The 25,368-nt window shown below is 39.9% G+C and overlaps 1 protein-coding gene across 3 annotated transcripts in view; it reads left to right on the top strand.

The window, feature by feature from the left end:
- The first annotated feature begins 3,187 nt into the window (after window positions 1-3,187).
- Window positions 3,188-25,368, top strand: part of GPR89A (G protein-coupled receptor 89A) — a 46,998-nt gene continuing 24,817 nt past the window's right edge. For 2 of the 3 annotated variants that reach the window (XM_082612695.1, XM_082612696.1), the window contains exons 1-5: window positions 3,188-3,395; window positions 11,048-11,107; window positions 12,522-12,625; window positions 18,669-18,775; window positions 19,939-20,040. In XM_082612695.1, the coding sequence (XP_082468821.1) occupies window positions 3,354-3,395; window positions 11,048-11,107; window positions 12,522-12,625; window positions 18,669-18,775; window positions 19,939-20,040 (415 nt within the window). In that variant the 5' untranslated portion in view covers window positions 3,188-3,353. The remainder of the gene's footprint in view (window positions 3,396-11,047; window positions 11,108-12,521; window positions 12,626-18,668; window positions 18,776-19,938; window positions 20,041-25,368) is intronic. The other variant, XM_082612694.1, reaches the window with a different exon arrangement.

The following is a 25,368-nucleotide window of genomic DNA, read 5'->3' on the forward strand; positions in this document are numbered from 1 at the left end:
AAGGACTTTGAGGTGGGAAGCAGAGTCTCACAACCAGTCCTCCAGTTCTGTCATTGTGTATGGAAGTTGTTAAAAATGCAGATTCCTGGGAGCCATCCTCAGAAATCCTGAGTCCACAGGTCTGCCTTAGGGCCTATGAATCTACATTTTATTATTTTTATTTTTATTATTTTTTTTGTGTGGTATGCAAGCCTCCCACTGTTGTGGCCTCTCCCATTGCGGAGCACAGGCTCCGGACGTGTAGGCTCAGCAGCCATGGCTCACGGGCCCAGCCGCTCCGTGGCATGTGGTATCTTCCCGGACCAGGGCACGAACCCGTGTCCCCTGCATCGGCAGGCGGACTCTCAACCACTGCGCCACCAGGGAAGCCCTGAATCTACATTTTAAACAAGCTTCCCAAGCAGTTACAGCACCACACTTTGAGAAAACTGCACCTATAAACTTTTTAGGTACCAAGTATAGATGCTGTCCATGGGACCACTGGGAAGGAAGTGTCTCCTCTCTGAATATTTGGGGTTTCCTGGCCAGCCTGCCTTGGTGGATTACTGGGGTATAGAGTGGGGTTCAAGGCCTCAGTGAACCTGACATAGCAAGGAAAGCTACATGGTAGGATGGCTATACATGGAGGGAGACAACTGGAGTAGGATGCCATGGAATTGGTGATGTCCTATATCTCAAAAATCCATTTGTACGTTTAGTACAACTGCATGTGAATCTACTACTATATCACGACAAAAAGTTTAAAAAGAAAATTCCTAACAGAAGTCATCCAGCCACTGGCATGGGCAGGAGAAGAGGTGCTAGGATGTTTCCCAAGGATCTAGTGTTCGTGTCAGCTCCTAGGATCAGTCTTTTGTATGAATTTGGAGGAAGAGGGGAATATAGTTAGCTGTCAGGATGTGGATGGTGCTGGACAGTGTGAGAAGATGGGTGCTGTAGCTGCTATGGAAAAGAGTGCAAAAAATTGACGTGAACAACACTGGTCCAAGGGACACAGATTGGTCATGTTGTCAGCAGACTCTTTAAGAGTAGATCTATGTGGCTGTCTGGCTGTCAATCTCTAGATGAGTGGTAAACAATGGTCAGCAACTATGAATATGAACTATTTTGGAAAGCATCCTTGGAAAATGGATACAAACAGGGGGCTCAGGTAGAGCCCAGGTGGCTTGACAGTCCCTGGAGGCAGAAGCAGATCTCACTGTTGAACAGGACTGCAGCAGCTAGAGTGAATTGGGAGAACAGTACTGAGGTAAGGGTAAGAGGACAAGCCATCTTGGTGACGGAGTCCACCACCACCAGGAAAGAGACCTGCTTTGAAAGGACAGTCAACTGGACGTTAATCTAGTGTGAAGGTTTTCTGGAGACATTCCGTCAAAAGCAGGGGGGGCTTCCCTGGTGGCGCAGTGGTTGAGAGTCCGCCTGCCGATGCAGGGGACACGGGTTCGTGCCCTGGTCCGGGAAGATCCCACATGCCGCGGAGCGGCTGGGCCCGTGAGCCATGGCCACTGAGCCTACACGTCCGGAGCCTGTGCTCCACAACGGGAGAGACCATAACAGTGAGAGGCCCGCGTACTGCAAAAAAAAAAAAAAAGCAGGGGGCAGTGGTTCTTTGGCTCACCCATGCCTGTCCTTGACCTGGACACAGTTGTTAACAATAGGGAGAATCCTGAATGGTGTCTTTCAGAGTTTTACACAGCCCTGGGGCCAATGAGATTGCATACCTTTTTCTGCTGCCAGATTCATTGAGACCCTGATCCCCGCCATGCACTCCACTAAGCCACCAAGGTAAACTGTTTGCCTTGATAGGCTAACCCAGCATTCTGCACTATCACAGAGTCTTGATAGATGACAATCTAACTCATCATATGCCTACACAGATGCTACTGCTTCCCTGATAGATGTAGCCAGGGACACAAAGTTCTCTGGTTTAAGACTCTCCCTTAGTAGGGCTGCCTCCACTGCTCCCTCGCCTTCAGGATTGGGGATTGGACATCTGATAGGTAGTTCGGGCTGCTTAGTATGAGTAGAGTTCAAGTCTAAGAAGAAAGACACATTCCCTTGTGTGTAATAAATCTGAGTCTCAGTTACTCAGATTGCAGTAATCTAAGCACTCTGGTCGAAGATGCAGGTCCACTCAAGGCTGTGCTTCCAGTATTGACTGCAGCCTTGAATCCCACACTGGGTGATTGCCCTCAGCTGGAGCCGGCTTCAGGCCAAGACTACAGGACTACAAGGAATAGGTAGAGTCCTGGTGGGAAAGGATAAGCCCTACAGCAGTGCATTAAGCCTTCACGCAATGAGTATTGAATGGATGAAGTAGTGATTCAGTCTACATGTGAGCAATTCCAACATGGGTTGAGGCGGTGGGGGAGATTATTTCCTAAAATAACTCATCTTCAGACTCTTAAAGAATTATTCCTTGTTTTGAATTAAATCTATCTTCATTTAACTTCCAGTCCTTTGTCCTACAAATATCTCTTGGGGCCATATCAAGTCTATCCATTCTTTCATATGAAGACAGCTGTCAATGTTCCTGAGTCTTCTTTCTTCGATTCCTTTCATCTGTCCTCATCTGGTGACTCACCTCTGAGCATTCTCCAATACATCTAATTGCCTCTTAAAAGCGCGGTAAAAGAATGCAATACTCCAGGTGTGGTCTGATGGGCATCAAGTACGAGATGGACCACTCCCTTGTTAAAGATGGTGTGCTTTTATTGTTGTTATCACATCAAATTTACTGGGTTAGCTATATTTGCTAAAACCTGCCTTTCCACTCTTCCCTCTTTATGCAGTTGTTTGTGGAGCCAAGTATAAGCTGTAACATCTAGAACACAATGCCTGATTTCTGGTCTAACTCATGTTTTTTTAATGGTCTAACTCAATATAATAATAATCATTATTATTAACTTCATCTTATTAGCTATGACCATTATAAAATAAAATTACCACTTAAAATGTTAGCTCAGGGCCCACCTCCTTTAGCCTCAGAAATGGAAACGCTCCCTTGCAATATATCTGCTTTTGAATTTTCAGGCCACATTGTTGTATCCCGCCCCTTTTAGCCAGGCCACCTCTAATTAAGCCCCGCCCCGCCCCCTGAGCGGCCACTCCCTGGCCCCTCCCCTGGCCCTCAGCTCCTCAGCACCCGCCCACTCCTAGCCCGAGGCGGGAAACGCTGGACGTAGCTGCTGATTGGCTGGCTGGGGCGCAGCTTGATGGCGTCGGGCTGGCGAGCGGAGGTCCTGGCAGTGGCCCGCGGGCGACAGCTGCCAGTGTGAGGGGGCCCGTGGTCAGAGCGTGCTGTGGCCTTGGGGAGTGGGAAGTGGAGGCACGAGCCCTCCTTATACTTCGCCATGAGTTTCCTGATCGACTCCAGCATCATGATTACCTCCCAGGTGAGCTACCGTGTTCTGCCCCAGGACTCCTCAGCCTCCCTTTCCCGAGTCGTCTCCTCCGGGCCTCAGCGATGCGGGCTGGCCCGGGGTCTCGGTCTTCTCTCCCGCGGCCAGTGCCCGCCTCACCTGTGCCCAGAGCTTGGGGAGGGTGTGGGATTTGCTGCATCCGGTTCCCTGCCCCCTGGCTGTCAGGAGGCGTCCTGCGGCGGTCCGCGCCCCCCGCCCAGACTCCATTCCTCCTCACCCCACCCCACCCCCAGGTTTTCCGTTCACTTTTGGGAGAGGTCAGGTGGCCTTAGCTCTCAGAGCGGGTGCCATGAGAAGGGAGCTGCCCCCAAAGCGCCCCGAAGCTCTGGACTGCGCCGCTGATTCATGGATTAGGGAAGAGTGTGGTTCCGGGCGCGGAGGGCGCGACTCGCCAATCCCTGCTGGCTCCTGGGGGCACGTGAGGGCTTTGCTGGTTTAGCTGTCAAATCCTGAATCCGGATGCGGAGAAATTTGCCGCCGTCACTTCAGAGATCTAATAAGTATCAGGTTTCCTTTGTACAGTAACACCTCCATCCTTCATCCTGTTTGCTGCCCACGCTTTCGGATCTTTTTCTAACCCTCTTTCCTTCCCGATTGGCCACCTTCATTCATTCGTACAGTCAGCAAACTTTTATCGAGCATTATATAAAGTTCTGAGGATACAAAACTAAAATAAGACACTGACTTGTCCCTGCTCTATAGAAACTTCATCTAGTGAGCCTTTTGCTTTTACCATGTCAGTTCGTTGAGTTACTCTGTTTTATTTTCTTCACAGCATTTATCATAGCACTGATATCATTTATGTATTTGTTTATGAATTTATTTTTTGAGATAAATTCTTCATAGCTCTATCCTCCCTCCAAGTGCGAGTACTCAATAAATATTTGTTGGCCAACTGATAAAATTTGTAGAAGCTCAGACTACCTAATTACTGATCTTCCCTCCACCCACCCCCATTTTTCCAGTAATTTAAAGTATTCTTTCTTAATTGTTCTTTTTTTTTCAAGTGGCACATGACAGAAACAGTTCCTTCTGGGGGTTTAAAGTAAACTAAATCTTAGGGTTTTGGGGTTTTTTTCTGTTTTTGTATTGCTTTATCCTAATGCTTCTGTCTTCGGAGTGGAGCATTGTCCTTGTTTCTTGAAACCTTTTATTAAAACATTTTAGAGAGCATGAAACAAGGAACAACCTGATAGGATAAATTTTTTGTTTTTAAAATTACCATTCTTTATAAGTTTTCATAACTATAGTTTTTATTGGCTACATAATATTCAAATGCATCTATGTATAAAAATCTGGACATGTAATTCTCTTGCTTTTCTAACTTTTCCAAGGCTTCCTGTTGCCCTTTATGACAACTCAGGGTTATTTTTAGCCCTAGTACCAACTCAAGAAAAATGACAATATTTAAGTAGCATTTTTTTCACTCAGAATAAAAATAAGAATGTCAGTGAGGAAATTGGCATTACATTATAACCACTAAGATGGTTATAACCATTTTTAACATGGATATAATTGATTGACAAGTTGAACCAAGAAAGTGGCTTTCTGATCTTGTATGCCATATAATACTTTAACTTTCACACATGCATTCACATGCAATATTAAATTTAATTCTCAAACCTGCTCTTTACAAGTGAGGAACTAAGACCCGAAGAATCCTTTGCATGGAATTGTTCTCTGTCCATATATTTATGTGGCTACTTCATCATCATTTAGGTATCAGTAAAAATATCACTTCGGGGAGGCTTTACCTGACGCCCTACCCCCAGTCAAGGTAGCCTCTATTCCAGCCACCTTTTGTCTCATGTCCCAGTTTTAGTTTCTTCTAAATATCTATCACTTGTTTGTTTGTGTTCGTTAGATGTAAACTCCATGAGGTCCAGGATACTCTCTGTCTTGTTTCTACTGTATTCCCCAGCATCTAGATCAGTTTCTGGCACATAGTAGTCCTAGTAAATATTTAGTAAAAAGCACCTTTCTGGAGAGGTGTGATTACCTTAGAAACACCCTCCCCTCATTTTTCCTGTTTTGTATGAACTGAAAGATTTATTTGAAACGAAATCTGAAATCAGAGGTCACATATTGAATCTGGTCTGTCTCAGGCAACATCCTGGTGTAGAGATTGTCACAGGATAAAGTTCACATTCTTAATGTGGCTTATGGGGTCTCTTATGATGAGACCCAGCTCTTACCTCTTCACTTCAGCCTTGGCCCTCACCATTTCTCACTTCAATTTATAACACACTAGCCTTACTAAACTTCTTTTCATTCCTTAACCTGGCCATGCTACCATGCCTCCAGGTTTCCACCAGTCTGTTCTCTTTCTGGACCTTTTCCCCATATCTCTCCACTTCTTTCTCCTGGCTAACTCCTATTCAGCCTTCAGATCTCAACATGGATATCCAAAAAACCTCTTCCAGACTGGACTAGATGTCCCTATACATGTTTTCCTAGTACCCTTTGCCCACTTCACTTATAACAGCACTGTCACAGTTTCATAATTACTTGTCTATCTCCTCCATAGATTATAAACTCCTTAAGGCAGTGTCCATGCTCTCTTGTTTGCCATTCTACCCCTAGGGCCTGGCACATATTAGACACTAATAAATATTTGTTAAATAAATAAAAGTGTAAGTAAATGATCCAAGAAAGGGATCTTTTACTGTCAGTTCTTTAATAACTGTCCTGCCAATGGCCATCTATTTTTTTCAAATCTGTAGCTAATTTTCAATGTAGGAGTTATTTTTTGTAAAAGCAACTGTTATCTAACCTCTGTTTTCAGCCTTCTCTACAGTCATAAGACTTATCAGTTCCAAAGTACACTCTTAAGTCCCAAGGTCAAGACTCTGCACAATTTCAAAAATATTCTTTTTGAATAAGAGCTGTGCACTTTCTATTTTATTTGCAAAAATGTTTGAAATCGCTTTTACCTTTTGCATGCTTTTTAGATCCTCTGTAATCTTGCCAGAATTCATATTAATCTTGGACTTCTTGAATTCTCCTGGTATTTTTTTTCATATTACTTGTGTAAAACTCTTTTTAAGCATTTCTTCAATGTGAAAGAAGCCCACAATGAAATATAAAGGTATGTACCTCTTTCTCTTTTTCTTCTGTTTCCCACCCCCGCATATAGACTTATCAATTTCACTTGTTTTCTTTTCCTTGTCGAAATCCCATTTCAGAGTGCTCTTAGTGAAATATTTTATTCTTTTTTCATCCATCTCCACCATATACAATACTCCCTAAATTTCTAACTTCTCCATCTGCAGTCATGACTTCAGAAGTCATTTAAATATGGCCTCTAAACTATAAATTTAAATGTCTCCACTGGTAATGATTTATAATAGCCAAAGGATCTCCCAGGTAGTCTAGGGGTATTTTCTCCTAATCTATTCACCCTCTTCCTTTTCTACTCGGTCTGGATTCATGGAGCCAAGCTACTTTCTCATATCCTCTTGTTTCTTTACCTACATATAAAAGTCCACGCTCGGATCACTGCTATAGTTTGTCTACTACTAACTCAGGGGCCTAAAGCCTTCTGTAGAAAATCATACAACTGTGCAGATTGCCGATGCCATAAGTTTATGGACACCCTTAGCTCACTGAATCGTTTTTTTTCTTGACTTTAATCAGCTGCTTGTTCCCTTCCCCTCATAATTTCTCTGAGTCTTTATCACTCTTCAAAGCTCCCTTTTCCATTTTCACCCTCCTACTCTTAGCAGACCACCTTGCCTCCTACTATATCAACAAAACTGAGGCCAAGAGGTATGAGCTCCTTCTATTTCCTACATCTTAATCTAAGCAGTTATTTATATCCGCAACCATTCCCGATTCCTTTCCTCCCATGGGAGAAAATAAGGTGCCCCTTACTCCTGTTTAAGGCGATGTTTTCCACCTGTGCCTTTGATCATGGAGCAGCTTATTGGGAAGTGGTTAAAAGCACAAGCTTTGGAGTCAGCCACCCAGACTTCAGCTTGAATCCTGATTCCGAAACTTACTATAAATGGGTTAACTTCTGTTAAGCCTCAGCCTTCTCTGTAATAAAGACAATCAAACCTACCTTATCTGGTTTTCATGATTAATGAGATTGCAAGGCTAAGCACTTAGAGTTCCTGGAATATACCACATGGTCAGTAAAAGGTAGCTGTTGCTAATAATAATAAATTAATAACATCATCAACTCACCTCCAGTGTTCTATCAGTTCCTTCTCATATTTGTTTATCTCTTTACTGCTTTCTTCCCCTTGGCCTGTAAATTTTTCTCTCTACCCCACATGCTTCTTTAGGCTACTCTCTAATGTTTTCTCTCTGCCTCATTCTTGGCTGTCCCTTGGGTTATTTGTGCTTATTGTCTCTACTGCCTTACACGCCGCCGCCCCCACTACCCCCCCCCCGCCGCCCGCTGCGGGCATCCCCAGCCCACTAGAGTCTGGTTGCTGCCTCCACCTCACTACTCAAACTGTTTTCCGAAGGTCAGCGTTGACCAACAAGTTACCAAGTCCTTTGAGCCTTTTCAGTCCTGGTTCTGTTGCCTGTCTCTGCCTCATTTAACAATCCTTTAAACTCTATTCCCTTGGTTTCAGGATACCACAATGTCCTGGTGCCTATTATTTCTCTGACCATTCCTCCTCTGTCTCCTTCCTGGTCTCTTCTTCCCATTCCTTCCCTCTACTGTTTTCTTCCTGGCATATTGCCTTCTTCACTCTACTACGTACTATTCCTGGGTGATCTCATATTCTTTGGTGGTTTCAGCTCTTAGATGCATCTCAGCCCTACCTTCCTAATCTGTCCTTTATGTCAATTTGGCTTGCCCTCAAGCACTTAGCACATCTAAAAGTGAATCCATCATCGTCCTACCTCCCACCCCCATTCCCAAACCTTTGTTTTCTTGCAGTAGTCATTATGTAAAGTGGGTGGCCTCACCCTTCATCCTGTATCCCAAACTAGTCATCTTTGATTCCTCCCTGCTGATTTTACCTTCTAAGTACTCAGATCTGTTGCCTCCTCTCTAACCACCGATGTCTTACTTCAGGCCTTTATCATCTCTCTCATCGGGACTGCTGCAACAACCTCCTATCATGTTTCTTTCTCTACAGTGTTGTTTCCCTCAAATAGCTACCATAGTGCTCTATACAAAATAAACCCAGCCATGTCTTTTCTGTACTTAAATAACTCCTCATCACCTACAGACTATGATCCAAGCTCTTTACAGTGGCCTCCAGGGCTTTCAGTCATTAGTTCTCTGTTCCTCCTCTCTTAGCCTTATTTTTAACCACTTCTTTCTTTGAATTTTATCTTCCAGCAGCACCAAACTGTGTGTAGTTACCAGTATATACCATACTATCAGATTGGCCCAAAAGTTCGTTTGGGTCTTTCCGTAACATCTTATAACATCTTATGAAAAAACCCGAACGAACTTTTGGGCCAACCCAATATTTCTTACCTTTGTGCCTTTACTCATGCTCTTTGCTGTCTGAAAATAAAGCCCTGTCCTTCTACCCCCACTACCTGTCTTTTACCTGCCTAATTCTTTTTCATCTTTTAAGAGTGTTTGTTTGTTTAATATTTTAGGGATGGTGGAAACCTTTGAGTGTGTGTTGAATACCTTGGAACCTCTCTCTAGAGAAATGCATATAACCCCCAAATTTGCACATGATATCAGGTTTTAACCCTAAATTAAATCCTCCTTCATCTAAGGTATTATCGTCCCCAGAAAAATGTGTCCTAACCCCCTGCCAGATTGGTTTAGTCTACCTCTTTCATATTCTTTTACAATATCATGTGCATGTCTCACATTATAATTATTTAGTGTCTTCGCCACTATACTATACCTCCTTGAGGGTAGTAACTATCTTACTCAACTTTTTGTCCCCAGCACCTAGCACAGCACATAGAAGTTATTACCAAATAATTGAGGTTGAATGTTCCTGAAGAACAAAACATCTTTCACTGTGGACCATTTATCCATTCAGCAAACATTTATGGAGAGCCTGCTATGTGCCAGGCATTGTGCTGGGTGCTGAAGATACAAAGATTAACAAGACAAACATGATCCTTATCCTCACAGAACTTACAGTCTAATGCCTTTTTAAAAAGGGTGTTTTTAAATTAGACATTAAAAAACTGTGTGGTGAGTGCTTTGGTAAGGGAAATACAGGGTAGAATAGGATTATATAAAAAGAGCAAGTTACCTGTATTTGGGAGACCAGAGAAGGCCTTCAAGAGGTAGTAATAATTAAGTTACGATCTGTAGGATAAGTAGGGAGGGGACTGGAGAGAAGTTCCCATCAGAGGATAACATCTGCCAAGGTCTTGGTATGAAAGAATGTTGTATCTAAAGCAGCAAAAGCAGTTCCATGTGGCTGAAAATATGAATTTGGTGGGTAGGAGGGACACAACAAGAGGAGGAAGAGTCTGCTAAACCATGCTCAAAAGTTCACACTTGCTCCTAAAGTCAGTGGGAAGGCATAAAAGAATTTTTTTTCTGAAATAATGCCATTTGCAGCAAAGTGGATGGGCCTAGAGATTATCACACTAGGTGAAGTAAGTCAGAAAGAGAAAGACAACTACCATATGATATCACTTATATGTGGAATCTAAAATATGATGCAAATGAACTTTTTTATGAAACAGAAACAGACTCACAGACATAGAAAACAAACTTATGGTTACCAAAGGGGAAAAGGGGTGGGGGAGGGATAAGTTAGGGGTTTGGGATTAACAGATACAAACTGTTATATATATAAAATAAACAACAAGGTCCTACTGGATAGCACAGGGAACCATATTCAATATTCTGTAATAAGCCATAATGGAAAAGAATATGTATATATATATGTATAACTGAACCATTTTGCTGTACACCAGAAACTAACACACCATTGTAAAGCAATTATAATTAAAAAAAAAAGAATGTTATTCTTCAATAAAGTTCCTAGCCAATATAAGAAGAAAAGAGGAGTTGTGTCAGAGTATGTGTATGTAGAGAAAGTTCTATTTACCAATGGAAAACAAATGAGCTTTAGAAAGCTGAACAGAGCTGTCATGTGGCTACTGTCTCTGATGCCAGCCTGAACCAAAACTGACAATGTGAGATCCTGCAATCTTTTGGCTTTATACTGAGATGGAAACCACTTTAGTGGATTAGGCAAGATGGTGGAGAATCTGAGAAAGGTCCATGAAGGAAAACATATAGAAAATATCACTCTTTCTACTACTTTCCTTTTTAAAAAATATCTTAAAAATAACTCCTTTTCCTTGAAGTTGTTTTGTTTTTCTAAATACTTGCAAGCAGGAATCATCTGTAAGAAGCAAGTTTCAGTGACTCCTTTTTTATTTGCTAATTTCTCTGGCTCATAAAATGATTATCATAAGATTACAGGAAAAATACATACTTTAATTTTTTGTCTAACTTAAACAAGGATAATTTCAAAAATTGAAGAGTCTTTCAACATCTAGTCCCAGTGTTGAGGACTTTAATAAGTAGATCTTATATGGGTGGATGTCGCCTTTAATCTCTGAAATAAGCTATTTAGTTAGGCGACCTTTTATGTAAAATAGTCTGTAGAAGGCATTTCTCAACAGATTATGTATATTGACCTTCTATCTTCTTTCTCCTCCAGATACTTTTCTTTGGATTTGGGTGGCTTTTTTTCATGCGACAACTGTTTAAGGACTACGAGGTGAGAAGAGATCATTTTGATTATGCTAATATTATATGAATTTAGATTGTTTTAAATGAGACAAGAAAAATACCTCCATTAAAGAAAAATCATGTTCGAGAAAGACAAATATCATATGATATCACTTATATGTGAAATCTAAAGAAAATGATACAAGTGAACTTATTTACAAAACAGTAGACTCACAGACGTAGAAAACAAACTCACAGTTACCAAAGGGGAAAGTGGGGGGTTGGGGGGGTAAACTGGGAGTTTGGTTTTAACAGATATACACACTACTATATATAAAGTAGATAAACAACAAGGACCTACTGTAGAGCACAGGGAACTATAGTCAGTATCTTGTAATAACCTATAATGGAAAGGAATCTGAAAATGTATATATATATAAATATATATATATATATCTGAATCAGCTGTACACCTGAAACATTGTAAATCAGCTATACTTCAGTTAAAAACACAATGAGTTATGCTTGAACTTCCATGACCTGTGATGGTCAAGAAAAAAAAAGAAAAATCATGTTTACTCCCAAGATGGGAAGTTTTTGCCACTATATAATTCTTAAATTGCAGAATATAATTAAGCTTAGTTGATTTTTTTTTTTTTAGGCAAGTCGTGTATAGCCCAGAAGCCAGGATCATGAAATATCATGCCTTAGTCATCTCAGTATATATACCAATAGCAGATAGTTATTCTTTGGGAGAGAATTTAACTTATAATGTCTCATAAATGTGCTCATTCATTTGGTATCTGGCCTTCAGTGTTAATTACCAATCTTACATCCTAAGTTAATACCAAATTCTAAGGCTGGTTCGATTCGTATCTTAAGCCTTGAATTCAGAAAGACAACAGCCTACACTGGACATTTCCTAATTAATCTTTCTCATTTAGTAATAAGCTCAATGGTTATGGACTATCTGGGGTCATTTCTAGTATGTTCTCCATTAAACTTCCCTAGGGAGTTTGAGTTGTTGTCTGAAATAGCCCAGAATTCCAGAGATTCTGTTCTGCTCAATACTTTAAGGCCTCCTGGGGGAGGTTCTAAAACTGGTCCAAGGTCTGCAGAATGTTGAAGTAACCCTTTTAGCACTAACCTGTATATATAAATCTGTAAATTTTTTTGTCAGTGTGCATCAGTAATTCTAAATGCTACTTCTGACCCTGTCACTTCATCTTCTTGTGCTTTAAATTTTTCATCCACAGGAGGAGGATGATAATAGTGACCCATGAATTAGAAGTACTACCTACTTTCATCTATTTCTTTAGCTCCAGACAAGTTACTGTCATGGCCCTGTTTCTAATAACTTGAGAACTTCCTTAATATAAGTTTTCTGACTTGTAACCAGAAGGTTATCAACTCAATATTTCACACAAGGAAATGACTTTTAGTCTCTATTTGACTTTTAACAGGTGCGTCAGTATGTGGTACAGGTGATCTTCTCTGTGACTTTTGCATTTTCTTGCACCATGTTTGAGCTCATCATCTTTGAAATCTTAGGAGTATTGAATAGCAGGTGAGTAAGAGTACTAATTAGCTCTCCTCTTAAAGAGACCTATGTTACTTTCTTTATGGTGGAAGATTTACTGGGATCCCATATCTGAAAAAATCCACCATGTAGTTAGTTTAGTCTCAGTAACTGTAATAATCATAGCAAATACAGGTCCCTAGCACCTAGTAACTGGCTTGACAAAGATTATGAAATAGCAGGAAAACAAGTCTGAGCATTAGTTCTAAAGTACTAATTGAGACTGAAGCTGTGAGAGCCTAGGTCCCAGGCTTCACTCTGAGAAGTTTTATTTTTCTCAGACTGCTCTCTGATTGAATCCCAGTAAGAGCCCTTCACGTTGTCCTGCTGATTGAAAAATCTCTACCTGCAAAGATCGGAATTTCTCAGAGCTAGTTAAGGGCTTCTATGAAGACTGAACTCCAGTTCTTACTAATCAAGTTAATTTTGTTGATTTCATAGGCATGTTCAAGTCTGATTGAACTTAGAGTGTTCTTTAAAGCATTTTTTAAAAGCAACTCCTGTCCTCCTCCAAATAACAGACCTGTTTAGTTTATTGAACAGTCTATCCAAAATATTTCTTGCTTGTTAAACTGCAAGCTTGAGTTTTTGGGGGGGCGATGTTTGTGTGTAGAGAACATCAGCTATTCTATATAGAGTCTTGTACTTTTTTATCACGACATGGAAAAGTCTTTTAAGAATAAAGTGGCATTGGCTCTGTAGTCAGGAATCAATGCTGAGCTAAGCTGTATAACTCATTATAGACCTCTGATACTTGAGACTTACAGAGAGATTATATTCTCAAATTCCTTTTTTGAGAATCAGAATTGATAATTATGGTCTCTTGATAGATAAATTAAGAACTTGTAGTATGGGAAAACAGGAATATGTTCTGACTCGGCTGCTTTTAAACTTGTTCTTTAATAATCCAAACCTTTCTTGGATGAGCTAGATACAGATCCTATGACCGTCAAGACATGCTAGTTATTAAATTTTATTTAAGAGCCCAGAAATAAACCAAAGCATATACAGTCAATTATTTGAAAAGGGAGGCAAGAATACTCAATGGAGAAAAGATAGTCTCTTCAATAAATGATGGTGGGGAAATTGGATACTCACATGTAATAGAATGAAACTTGACCCCTATCTTACATTACTCACAAAAATTAACTCGAAATGGATTAAAGACTTAAATGTGAGGCCTGAAACCATGGAACTCCTAGAAGAAAATATAGTAAAAAAACTCCTTGACATGGGTCTTGGTAACGATTTTTTTGGAAATCACACCTAAAGCACAAATAACATCAAAAACAAACAGGTGGGACTATATCAAACTAAAAAGCTTCTGCACAGCAAAAGGAACCATCAACAAGGTGAAAAGATAACCTTTGGAACGGGGAAAAACATTTGCAAACCATGTGTCTGATATGGGGTTAATATCCAAAACATATAAAGGACTCATATAATTCAATAGCAAAAAAACCAAATAATCCAATTTAAAAATGGGCAAAGGACCTGAATAGACATTTTTCCAAAGAAGATTTACAGGCCAACAGGTACATGAAAAAATGCTCAACGTTACCAGTCATTAGGGAGATGCAAATTAAAACCACAATGAAAACAGTAAAACCACACCTCAGATCCGTTAGAGTGGCTACATCAAAAAGACAAAACAGGGCTTCCCTGGTGGTACAGTGGTTAAGAATCTGCCTGCCAATGCAGGGGACACGGGTTCAAGCCCTGGTCCGGGAAGATCCCACATGCCATGGAGCAACTAAGTCAGTGCACCACAACTACTGAGCCTGCGCTCTAGAGCCTGTGGGCCACAACTACTGAGCCTGCATGCCACAACTACTGAAGCCTGTGTGCCTAGAGCCCATGGTCTCCAACAAGAGAAGCCACTGCAATGAGAAGTCCATGCACTGCAATGAAGAGTAGCCCCCTCTCACCGCAACTAGAGAAAGCCCATGCATAGCAGCAAAGACCCAACACAGCCAAAATAAATAAGTAAATAAATATTTCAAAAAATTTAAAAAAAAGACAAAATATAATATAGTGATTTGGATGTGGAGAAAAGGGAACCCTTGTGCACTGCTGCTGGGATTGTAAATTGATATAGCTGCCATGGAAAACAGTGTGGAGACTCCTCAAAAAATTGAAAATAGAACTACCGTATGATCCAGCAATTCCACTTCTGGAAATATATCCAAAGGAAATGAAAACACTGACTTGAAAGAGTATCTGCACCCCATGTTCATAACAACATTATTTACAATGGCCAAGATATAGAAAAAACCTAAGTGTCCATCAAAGGATGAATGGATAAAGTGTGGAATGTATATACAATGGAATATTATTCAATCATAAAAAATGAAGAAATCCTACCATTTGTGATAACATGGATGGACCTTGAAGGCATTATGCTAAGTGAAATAAGTCAGACAGAGAAAGACAAATACTGTATGATTTCACTTATATGTGGAACCTAAAAACAAAAATAAGAACACCAAACTCAGAAAAAGAGATCAGATTGGTAGTTGCGAGAGGCAGGGGGTTTGAGGATGGGGAATTGGAGGAAGGTGGTCAAAAGGTACAAATTTCCAGTTATAAGATAAATAAGTTCTAGAACACTGCTGTGTAATATATAGGAAAGTTAAGAGAGTAAATCCTAAGAGTTCTCATCACAAGGAGATTTTTTTTGTATCTGTATGAGAGAATGATGTTAACTAAACCTTTTGTAATCATTTCACAGCATGTGTTAAGTCAAACCATCATTCTAGACACCTTAAGCTTATACAGTGGTCTATGTCAGTTATTTCTCAATAAAACTAGAAAAAAAATTTATTATCACAACCTGGAAGTTTTACTGATATCTAAGCAGAGGTCAGCAACCTTTCCTGTAAAGAGCCAGATAGTAAATGTATTAGGCTTTGTGGGCCACACCGTTTCTATTGCAACTACTCAGCTCTGCTGTTGTAGAGCCAAAGCAGCCATAGGCAATATGTAATCAAATGGGTGTGACTGTGTTCCAGTAAAACTTCATTTATAAAAACAGGTGACTGGCTGGCCATAAGTAGTGATCTAAGTGGTGTAGAAAGGACTATGACTCAAATAGTCTAAAACCAAAATTATTGTTTTTGGTAGCTGATGTCACCCAACTTTTGACTCATTTATAATTAACAATCCAATATAGTAAGACACCTCACTCAGTTACTTGGATTTATATTCCTCAAATAGCTTATCTTAAAGAGTATGGAAGTAGCATTGCTAAAATCTCGTTCTTCTTTAGGTGCTTTTTTGGGGGATTGGGTAGGCTGAGACATGTCTTCAGTTATACCTATTTTTTCATACTAACATTTTGTCCTACTGTGTAACAGAATTATGGACCATGATCATATATTATTACCTGTGCATTGACTATTCAGAATACTTTTCAAAAGAAAATCTTGGACCTGACCAAGAGTATTCTTTTGGCTCCTCTCTAAACAGAAGTGGTATAGCCTCCTATTTAAATATGTAATCTTGTTGGTATCCTTAATTTTCTCAAGAGAATGTCACTTTACCGTCAGCTCAAATGACAGTTAGAATATATGGTTTGCTTTTAATTGGCAATATGGATTACACTTGTCATTTCAAACCTACTGCCTCCCAATATCTTTCAGAAACTTAGCTGAAATACTAAGTATGATTGCCTGGAGGATGTGCATATTGTTTGTTTCTCTAGATGCTCAAAAGTGGGTAATCCAGATGAGCAAAAGCTGTCAGTTTATCTAAACCAAATGGTATTGGCTCTCTGTAGGGCAGCCTTTACTGAATAGCTCTTTGTTTTATGATTCCTGCCATCTACACTAAGGAGTAAGCAGTAAGAAATAGCCCTCTGAAACTCATCAGTGTTTCTCTTGAAAGGATGTTGTGAAGAACATTGTTAATTGCCCTCATATTTTCTTCTTTATGAAATCTCTGGGGAAATTTCAATATGATCATGGTAATAATTCAGTAATAATAAATCAGTAATAATTATGCTTACTTTATATAATTTGTTTTTCTTACATACACTATGATTTATCCAACTGATCAATTTTTCTATTTTACATTGACTATTAGAAAACGTAAAGCTAAATTTATGACCCACCTGTAGCAAGTTTCTAGAACTTTATAGTGAGCATTTTCATAATAACCATCAAGCCTGGCCTGATATTCTACCTATGTTTTGCCACTGTTTTTCCTTCCTTTCTTATTTCCTTATAGTTTATTTCATCATCCTGTATTTTATATGTACTCATAAACCACTTAACCACTTAAGCTTTTTTGAAACAAGGCCTAGTTTTAAGTAAGTTTAAAATCAATAAACTTGACACCATCGAGAAAGTGAACAGATATCTTACAAATTGGAGAAAATTTTTGTAAATCATGAATCTGCTATGGGACTTCTATCTAGAATATATAAAGAACTCTTACAACTCAATAACAAAAAGACAAATATCACAATTAAAAAATGGACAAAGGATCTGAATAGGCATTTCTCCAAATAAGATATGCAAATGGACAATAAGCACATGAAAAGATGCTCAACATCTTTAGCCATCAGGGAGATGCAAATCAAAACCACAGTGTGATACCACTTGACACCCACTAGGATGGCTATAATCAAAAAGACAATAACAAGTGTTGACAAGGCTGTGGAGAAATTGGAACCCTCATTTGCTATGGGTAAAAGGTAAATGATACAGCCACTTTGCAAAATAATGGCAGTCTTCAAAATATTAAATATATGGGCTTCCCTGGTGGCGCAGTGGTTGGGAGCCTGCCTGCCGATGCAGGGGACATGGGTTCGTGCCCCGGTCTGGGAGGATCCCACATGCCACGGAGCAGCTGGGCCCGTGGGCCATGGCCGCTGAGCCTACGCGTCCAGAGCCTGTGCTCTGCAGTGGGAGAGGCCATGGCAGTGAGAGGCCCGTGTACTGCAAAAAAAAAAAAAAAAAAGATTAAATATAGAGTTATTATATGACCCAGCAATTGCACTCCCTCGTAGATACCTAAAGAGAAATTAAAACATTTCTACACAAAAAACTCCTATATGAATATTAATAGCATTGCTATTTATAACAGCTAAAAAGTAGAACAACCCAAATGTTCACCAACTAATGAATGGATAAACAAAATGTGGTATATTCATACAACGGTATGAATATTATTCAGCCATAAAAAGGAATGAAGTATTGATAGATGCTACACATTGTTGAACCTTGAAAACATTATGCTAAGTTAAAGAAGTCAGTCACAAAAGATCACATATTACATGATTTCGTGTACATGAGATGTCCAGAATATGTAAGTCCATAGAGACAGAGAGTATATTGGTGGTTTCCTAGGGCTGGGGAGGTTGAAAGGAAAGGGGAGTGATTGCTAATGGGTACTGGGTTTCATCATGGAGTGAGAAAAATGTTCTAAAATTGATTGTAGTGATGGTTGCACAATGATGTGACTATACTAAAAACCATTATATTGTACACTTTAAACATGTGAATTATGTCTCAATAAATTGTTATAAAAAGAAAAAGCCCTAAAAATATTTTAATCAATAAGTAAAATATATTTTATAAGCAGTAGTAAAAGTGGTCACACAAATCAGATGTTTATACTGAGGGTACAGAAGAAGTATTTATGTGTCTTTATAACACATATTATTATTAACATTTATTTTCTTTTAACTCATATTGAAATAGGACTCCCAGTGGTAAGTGAAACAAGTCATTCTACCAATAATATATATTGATAAATGTTATACATTGTCTATGAATATGACTAGAGCATTAACATTCTCAATTTAATAAGTAAAATTCTTAGGAGGTTAAGATGGCCATATATACCTTTCAGAACTTTGTATTTTTTAATCCCTATAAATGAGCAGATAGTAACAACCTAGTTGACTAATTAGATGGGATATATTCAGTATTGAGTTCAAAGAGCAAGAGATCCTTTGGAAGGCTAAAGAGAGTGAAAGTAGCTGCCCTCTTCCCCTCCTAGTGATATTCTTTGACATTTGTTTCAGCTCCCGTTATTTTCACTGGAAAATGAACCTGTGTGTAATTCTGTTGATCCTGGTTTTCATGGTGCCTTTTTACATTGGCTATTTTATTGTGAGCAACATCCGACTATGTGAGTATTTTACCTTCGTGTCAGCACATAAGATGAGTATTCTTAGGGATTGAGGCTGTAGAGAGCTTCATTTCTATATTACTTTCAGTAGCTACTGTTGTTTGAGGGCACCTCATACACAGCATCTTTAAAAGATTGGTACAAGGGGCTTCCCTGGTGGCACAGTGGTTGAGAGTCCACCCACCTATGCAGAGGACATGGGTTCGTGCCCCGGTCCGGAAGATCCCACATGCCGCGGAGCGGCTGGGCCCGTGAGCCATAGCTGCTGAGCCTGCACTTCCAGAGCCTGTGCTCCGCAACGGGAGAGGCCATAACAGTGAGAGGCCCGCGTACCGCAAAAAAAAAAAAAAAAAAAGATTGGTACAAAATAAATATTGAATGAATGATTAGGTTATTTGTCCTGCCACGGCTTTATTTGTTTCTACTATAATATCTTTCCTTTCATTTTTCCAATGCAGGGTACTATTTGTACTTTCTGATTTGTACCGGGAATTGTTATTAGTACTTTATCAGAAAATGACCTTTCCCCCTCCTTTAACTGTCATCTTAAGAGACTTCTTGCATTCTTTTTCTTTAATTAATTAATTTATTTATTTTGGGCTGCATTGGGTCTTCGTTGCTGCACGCAGGCTTTCTCTAGTTGCGGGGAGAGAGGGCTACTCTTTGTTGCGGTGCAGGGGCTTCTCATTGCGGTGGCTTCTATTGTTGCAGAGCACGGACTCTAGGGCGCACAGGCTTCAGTAGTTGCAGTGCAAGGGCTCAGTAGTTGTGGCTCACGGGCTCTAGAGCACAGGCTCAGTAGTTGTGACGCACAGGCTTAGTTGCTTCGCAGCATGTGGGATCTTCCTGGACCAGGGCTTGAGCCCATGTCTCCTGCATTGGCAGGCAGACTCTTAACCACTGCGCCACCAGGGAAACCCAAGAATTCTTGCATTCTTAAAAAAAAAGAAATGTCTCCTCTAACTCAACCCACATCTTAATTTCAGCCAAATTTCTCTTATGATGGTAAGAGGTTTAGAAAACAATTTCTAAAACTTATATTGTTCCATCATTCATTTGCCAAGTGAGCAAGCCAGCCAAATATTAATTAGCATGATCCCATAAACTTATGTAGAGAAAGCTCTTTAACATATATCTATTTCACCTTGTCTCCTCTTTCTTAGTGCATAAACAGCGACTGCTTTTTTCCTGTCTCTTATGGTTGACCTTTATGTATTTCTTCTGGAAACTAGGAGATCCATTTCCCATTCTCAGCCCAAAACATGGTGAGTGTATATGTGGTGGGGAGAGGGAAAGTGTTGTTTATAATTTTCTAATTTGAAAAAAATCAAAATTTTTAAAACTATTGACTATGGGAAACATAGCAAGTTATTTCTCTAAAAAAGTCTGGTTTTGAACTGAATTTTTCTTTCGTCCTAGGAGGTATCAAATGCTGGTTTGGGAACAGATTTCTATCATTTTAGAGCAAGAGTTTTGACTTTAGGTTAGTGAATGAACTTTAAGGGAGTAATGGGTAGAGAAAGGTATCCTTAACTTTAACCTCCTAATATTTTATGCAGAATTATGGGAATGTATTTGTATGTGTATTTGGAAGTGAGGGATCCATAAGCTTTTATGAGATTCCCAAAGGGGTCTGTGACCCAGAAGAAATGGCTCCTGCTTAAGTGATAATAAAGATCATTTTAGGGAATGTATGTATTTTGGCAAAGAGCAATGACATAAAACACAATTAGTAGATGAAAAACTTTTTAGGAGTCAGTGTCTCTCCTCACACAAAAAAGTTCATCTTACATACAAGAACAGGTCATGGACATAGCCCTAATTTCTGTGCTAAAAACAATGAACAAAAATCCCTCACCTAACAAGTTCTTCTAGAACTACTCCAGAAATAAATACTACTCCAAAAATATACATATAAAATAGGACTTCCTGGTGACGCAGTGGTTAAGAATCCACCTGCCAATGCAGGGGACACAGGTTCAATCTCTGGCCCGGGAAGATCCCACATGCTGCGGAGCAACTAATCCCATGGGCCACAACTACTGAGCCTGTGCTCTAGAGCCCATGAGCTGCAACTACGTAGCCCCCGCGCCTAGAGCCTGTGCTCCACAACAAGAGAAGCCACTGCAGTGAGAAGCCCATGCACAGCAACGAAGAGTAGCCCCCGCTCGCCGCAACTAGAGAAAGCCCGCGTGCAACAACGAAGACCCAACACAGCCAAAAAAAATAAAACAAAAACAAAAGAAAACAAAAAAAGCAATTAAATTTCCTATAAAGATAAAAAAAATAGATTAGAGTCTACCTGTAATAAATATACTGGAACTTTCATATACTGGAGCTTTTTAAAAAAAAAATACACATCTTTTCATTTCACTATCCTGCTATATTTATCAAGGTTCTTATAGCAGAAAACAGATTCTACTCTAACTAGTTTAAAGCAGAAAGTGATTTATTACAGTGTATTAGGGAGTTAAAAACCGTGAAAGTTGTCACCTGCCACTCAGGACATATGATCAGGGACCAGACATTAGAAACGGCTTCAGCTGCCCCAGCTCCCAAGTGTTGTCACCACTCCCACGTTATTCACTTCTGTATTTGAGGTCTTACATGTGCAAGTGAATATGATGCAACCTAGGTAACATTCAGAACCTTAGCTTCAAGGAAATCTGGGAAAGAGCTTTTGGCTTTCCAGATTCTATAGTTCAAGAAGACGTGCTAGAAAGGCATTGGAATGAGTGTTTAATGAACCAGTGTCTTGAATCTGCCGTACCTCCCATGCGTCCTTCCGTATCTACTCATTACCTAGAGCAGGGGTTTGGGGAAGAGAGGTTATAAGACTCTCCTGCAGGAGTGTCAGAGGAAACGCAGTTTTGAAAAGCATGTGCAACATCATAAATAACTGTATATTTTAAAAACAAAAATAGCTATTTTGAAATTTCACATAACATTAAGTAAGTCCCCAAAAGTTAAGAAGCACCAGCATACCAAAAACATTCAAACTCTTATCATGTCATACAAGACTTTACAAGTCCTGACAACTGCTCTCATTCTCTGTCCTCCAGTCCTACCAAATTACTTGAAGTTCCTAGAGCTGTTCTATCAGCCTGGACAATGCTTCACATCTTGTCTACCTGGAAAATACCTATTTATTCTTTCAGTATTCAGCTCTTGTCAGTTCCTCTAAGAAGACTTTCCTGGCCATCATTAGGAGATATTAATTGCTCCTGCCTCAGTGTACTTGTATCACCTTTAAAACTTATGATTACTTCTTTCCTTATCTAACTTCCTCATTAACCTGTGAGCTCCCTGATGTCAGAAACTACATCTTATTTATCTTTGTATCCTTAGTGCCTAGCATGGAACCTAGCACATAATAAGTGTTTAATACATATTTATTGAATTAGTGAATGAAAAAAAAGTTTTTGGTTCTCCAAGGTGGTAGACGAGCTCAAGAATGTAACACTCTGGGGCTTCCCTGGTGGCGCAGTGGTTGAGAGTCCGCCTGCCGATGCAGGGGACACGGGTTCGTGCCCCGGTCAGGGAAGATCCCACATGCCACGGAGTGGCTGGGCCCGTGAGCCATGGCCGCTGAGCCTGCGCGTCCGGAGCCTGTGCTCCACAATGGGAGAGGCCACAACAGTGAGAGGCCCGCGTACCGCAAAAAAAAAAAAAAAAAGAATGTAACACTCTGGGTAGGAATTTAGGATTTGCTAATATGGTCAGCATGCCCATGTCACTGTATGGAAAGGTTTGAGGTAGAGAGGCCCTGATAATATAACTCTTAAACTATTTCAAATAAACCCCCAGAGAGACAGATTTGTTTGTGATACTAGAAATGAGGGACAGTAGTTGTAAAAGGACCCCAGGGCTGCTTACAACGATAGTGCAAGCTCACATGCAGTCCAAAGATGTGACTCTGTCACCTTTTTCCAGCTTTCTTCTTGTGAGCAGTCGGCTCATGTGACCAGTGCAGCCAGGCCATGCCCAAGGGGAGATGAAGACCATCACATCTATTGTACCTTCATCCATCCCTTTTTTAAATTCTGTGGGAATGTCCTGAAGAATACACTGAGAAGAAGAGCTAAGAAGATAGTTTCAGTATTAGTCTTTCTTTTGTGCTCTGGTAAATAAGCATTTTGGTTTTATTTCTGAATGTTCAAGCATCTAATTAATTTGACCCAGTAAGAGAAATAAGTAGGAAGAAAAGTTTAGGCAGTGGCTGAGAAGCAGCCAGGCACCTTTTTAGAGCTTTCCCAGCACTCTCCCAACAGCCAATATGGTTTGTTGCTATGGAGACCACACAGAAAACTATAAGACCCCATCCTTACCTATATGAAAAAATGTCTGAAAGTATTCCTTGTGCAGTGCCTGAACCTAGGAAGGTTGGAAGACATTCCATAGTGGGAAAGAGTAAGAGAGAATAAGAAATCATATGAAGCTAGAAGGAATCTCTGAGTAAATAGCAACAGTGAGATGGTCTTCTGCAAGTCACTTATCCATCTGACTTTCCATTTATGAGCTGGAAAACAAGAATTATAATGATTAACCTTTACTTCATAGAAATGCTGAGATTAAGTAGATAGTATCTAAAGGTACTTTAAACCAGAAAAAGATACTTAATAAAGGGACATCACCTTTATTAAGAGAATAAAAGGAGAGGGGACTTTTTTTTCAGTTTTTTATATTTAACAACCTGTATTAATCCCTTGGATTTTTTTTTATGTTACTGGGTGATAATAATGTACCCACAGTCTACAAACATTTGTTGAACACCTTCCATGTGCCAGGCAGTAAGAAAAGCAAAGTTCAATAAGACATGATTCCTTCCTGTAAAGAGGATGCAAATTCAAGAGATACGTGGAAAGTAGCATCAACAGAATTTGGATGAGGATTTATTCATTCATTTAACATTCTGCAAATATTTATTGAGCACCTCGTTTATATTAAGTGATAGAGATACAACCATGAACAAAATAAACTTGGTTTCTGCCGTCATGAAACTTACAGTCTAGAAGGAGGGACTAAACAGTAAATTGGTAAATATATAAACACATAGTTGCCAATTGTGATTATTGTCATCACGGAGCAAACAGGTTGCTGTGATAGAGAATAATGCAGATAAGGATATCAAATTTAATGCAAGGCCTTAGCGTCAACCTTTCTGAGGAGGTGGTATTCAAGCTGAGATTTAAAGGGCAAGATCAAAGGTAGACCCAGCAGGAAGGCACAGGAAACATCATGTAAAGCCCTGAGGTAAAAAAAAAAAAGACTGGTGTATTCAAGAGTGAGTAAGAGACGGAATGGAGACTAGTGGTATAGATTTTTTATTTGGGTGACTAGATAGCTGATGATGTCATTTGCTGAGATAAGTAATACAGAAGAAGGAAGATAATTTTAGTTTGGGATATGTTGAATTTGAGTTGCCTGTGTGCATCTAAGTGATATTCAGTAGGTAATTGGATACACAATTCAGGAACTTAGGAAAAAGGTATGGATTTATCTGTCCTCTTGGAGATAATTTCAGGAATCTGAAAAGTTAGACATCAACTAAATGCCATTAGGTGAGACTGGGGAAACAGGCAAGATCACCCAAGGAAAATGTATAGACAGAAATGAAAGAAGGAATTCTGGCCCATGCAGAGCAAAAAAAAAAAGACCAAGGAAAAGCAAGTAGAGAAGGAAACGGGAAAACCAAGGGAAATTGTGGTATGAAAGCCAAGAAAGGAAAATAATTTTTTTTTTTTTTTTTTGCGGTACGCGGGCCTCTCACTGTTGTGGCCTCTCCCTCTGCGGAGCACAGGCTCTGGACGCGCAGGGTCAGCGGCCATGGCTCACGGGCCCAGCTGCTCCACGGCATGTGGGATCTTCCCAGACCGGGTCACGAACCCATGTCCCCTGCATCGGCAGGCAGACTCTCAACCACTGTGCCACCAGGGAAGCCCGGAAAATAATTTTAAATAGGAATGATTCAGTGTCATAAATGATTAAATAAAATAAGGATTGGCAAATGTTGAATTTTGCAACCAGAAGAAAATTTGTGACCATATTATAGTAATGGCTGAGAGTCCAAGCTCTAGAGCTAGGCTGTTTGGGTTTTAATCCTGACTCTGCCCCTTGTTAGCTGTGTGGCCTTGACTAAGTCACTTGACCTCTCTGTGCCTCCATTTCCTCATCTGTAAAATGTGATATTCAATAATATCCACCTCATAGGGTTGTTATGAGGATTAAATTAATTGTAAGTAGAATACTTAAAACAGTACCTATTATATAACAGGTGCTTGGTGAGTGTTACCTATTCTATTGCCATTACAATTATTAATCAAAGTACTTTTCATTGGGTGAAGAAGAATGGGTTAAAAGCTGAATTGCAGCCAGTTGAAGAATAAATGGAGGTGAAAGAAGCTTGGCTATTAACGGGTAGATAGAGAGGATTGGTAACTAGATGTAAATTCAAGGCCAAGGACAGACTTTTTCTTAGGAAAGAGACTTGAAACTGCAAGGAAAGAACTAGCAAAGGCGGAAAGATTGAAGATACGAGAGATAAGAGGACAGGAAATGGAACAAGATTTTGGAGGAGGTGGAAGGGAAATTAG

This window comes from Mesoplodon mirus (assembly GCF_964341445.2).
Source record: "Mesoplodon mirus genome assembly, chromosome: 3".
NCBI classification, from domain to species: domain Eukaryota; kingdom Metazoa; phylum Chordata; class Mammalia; order Artiodactyla; family Ziphiidae; genus Mesoplodon; species Mesoplodon mirus.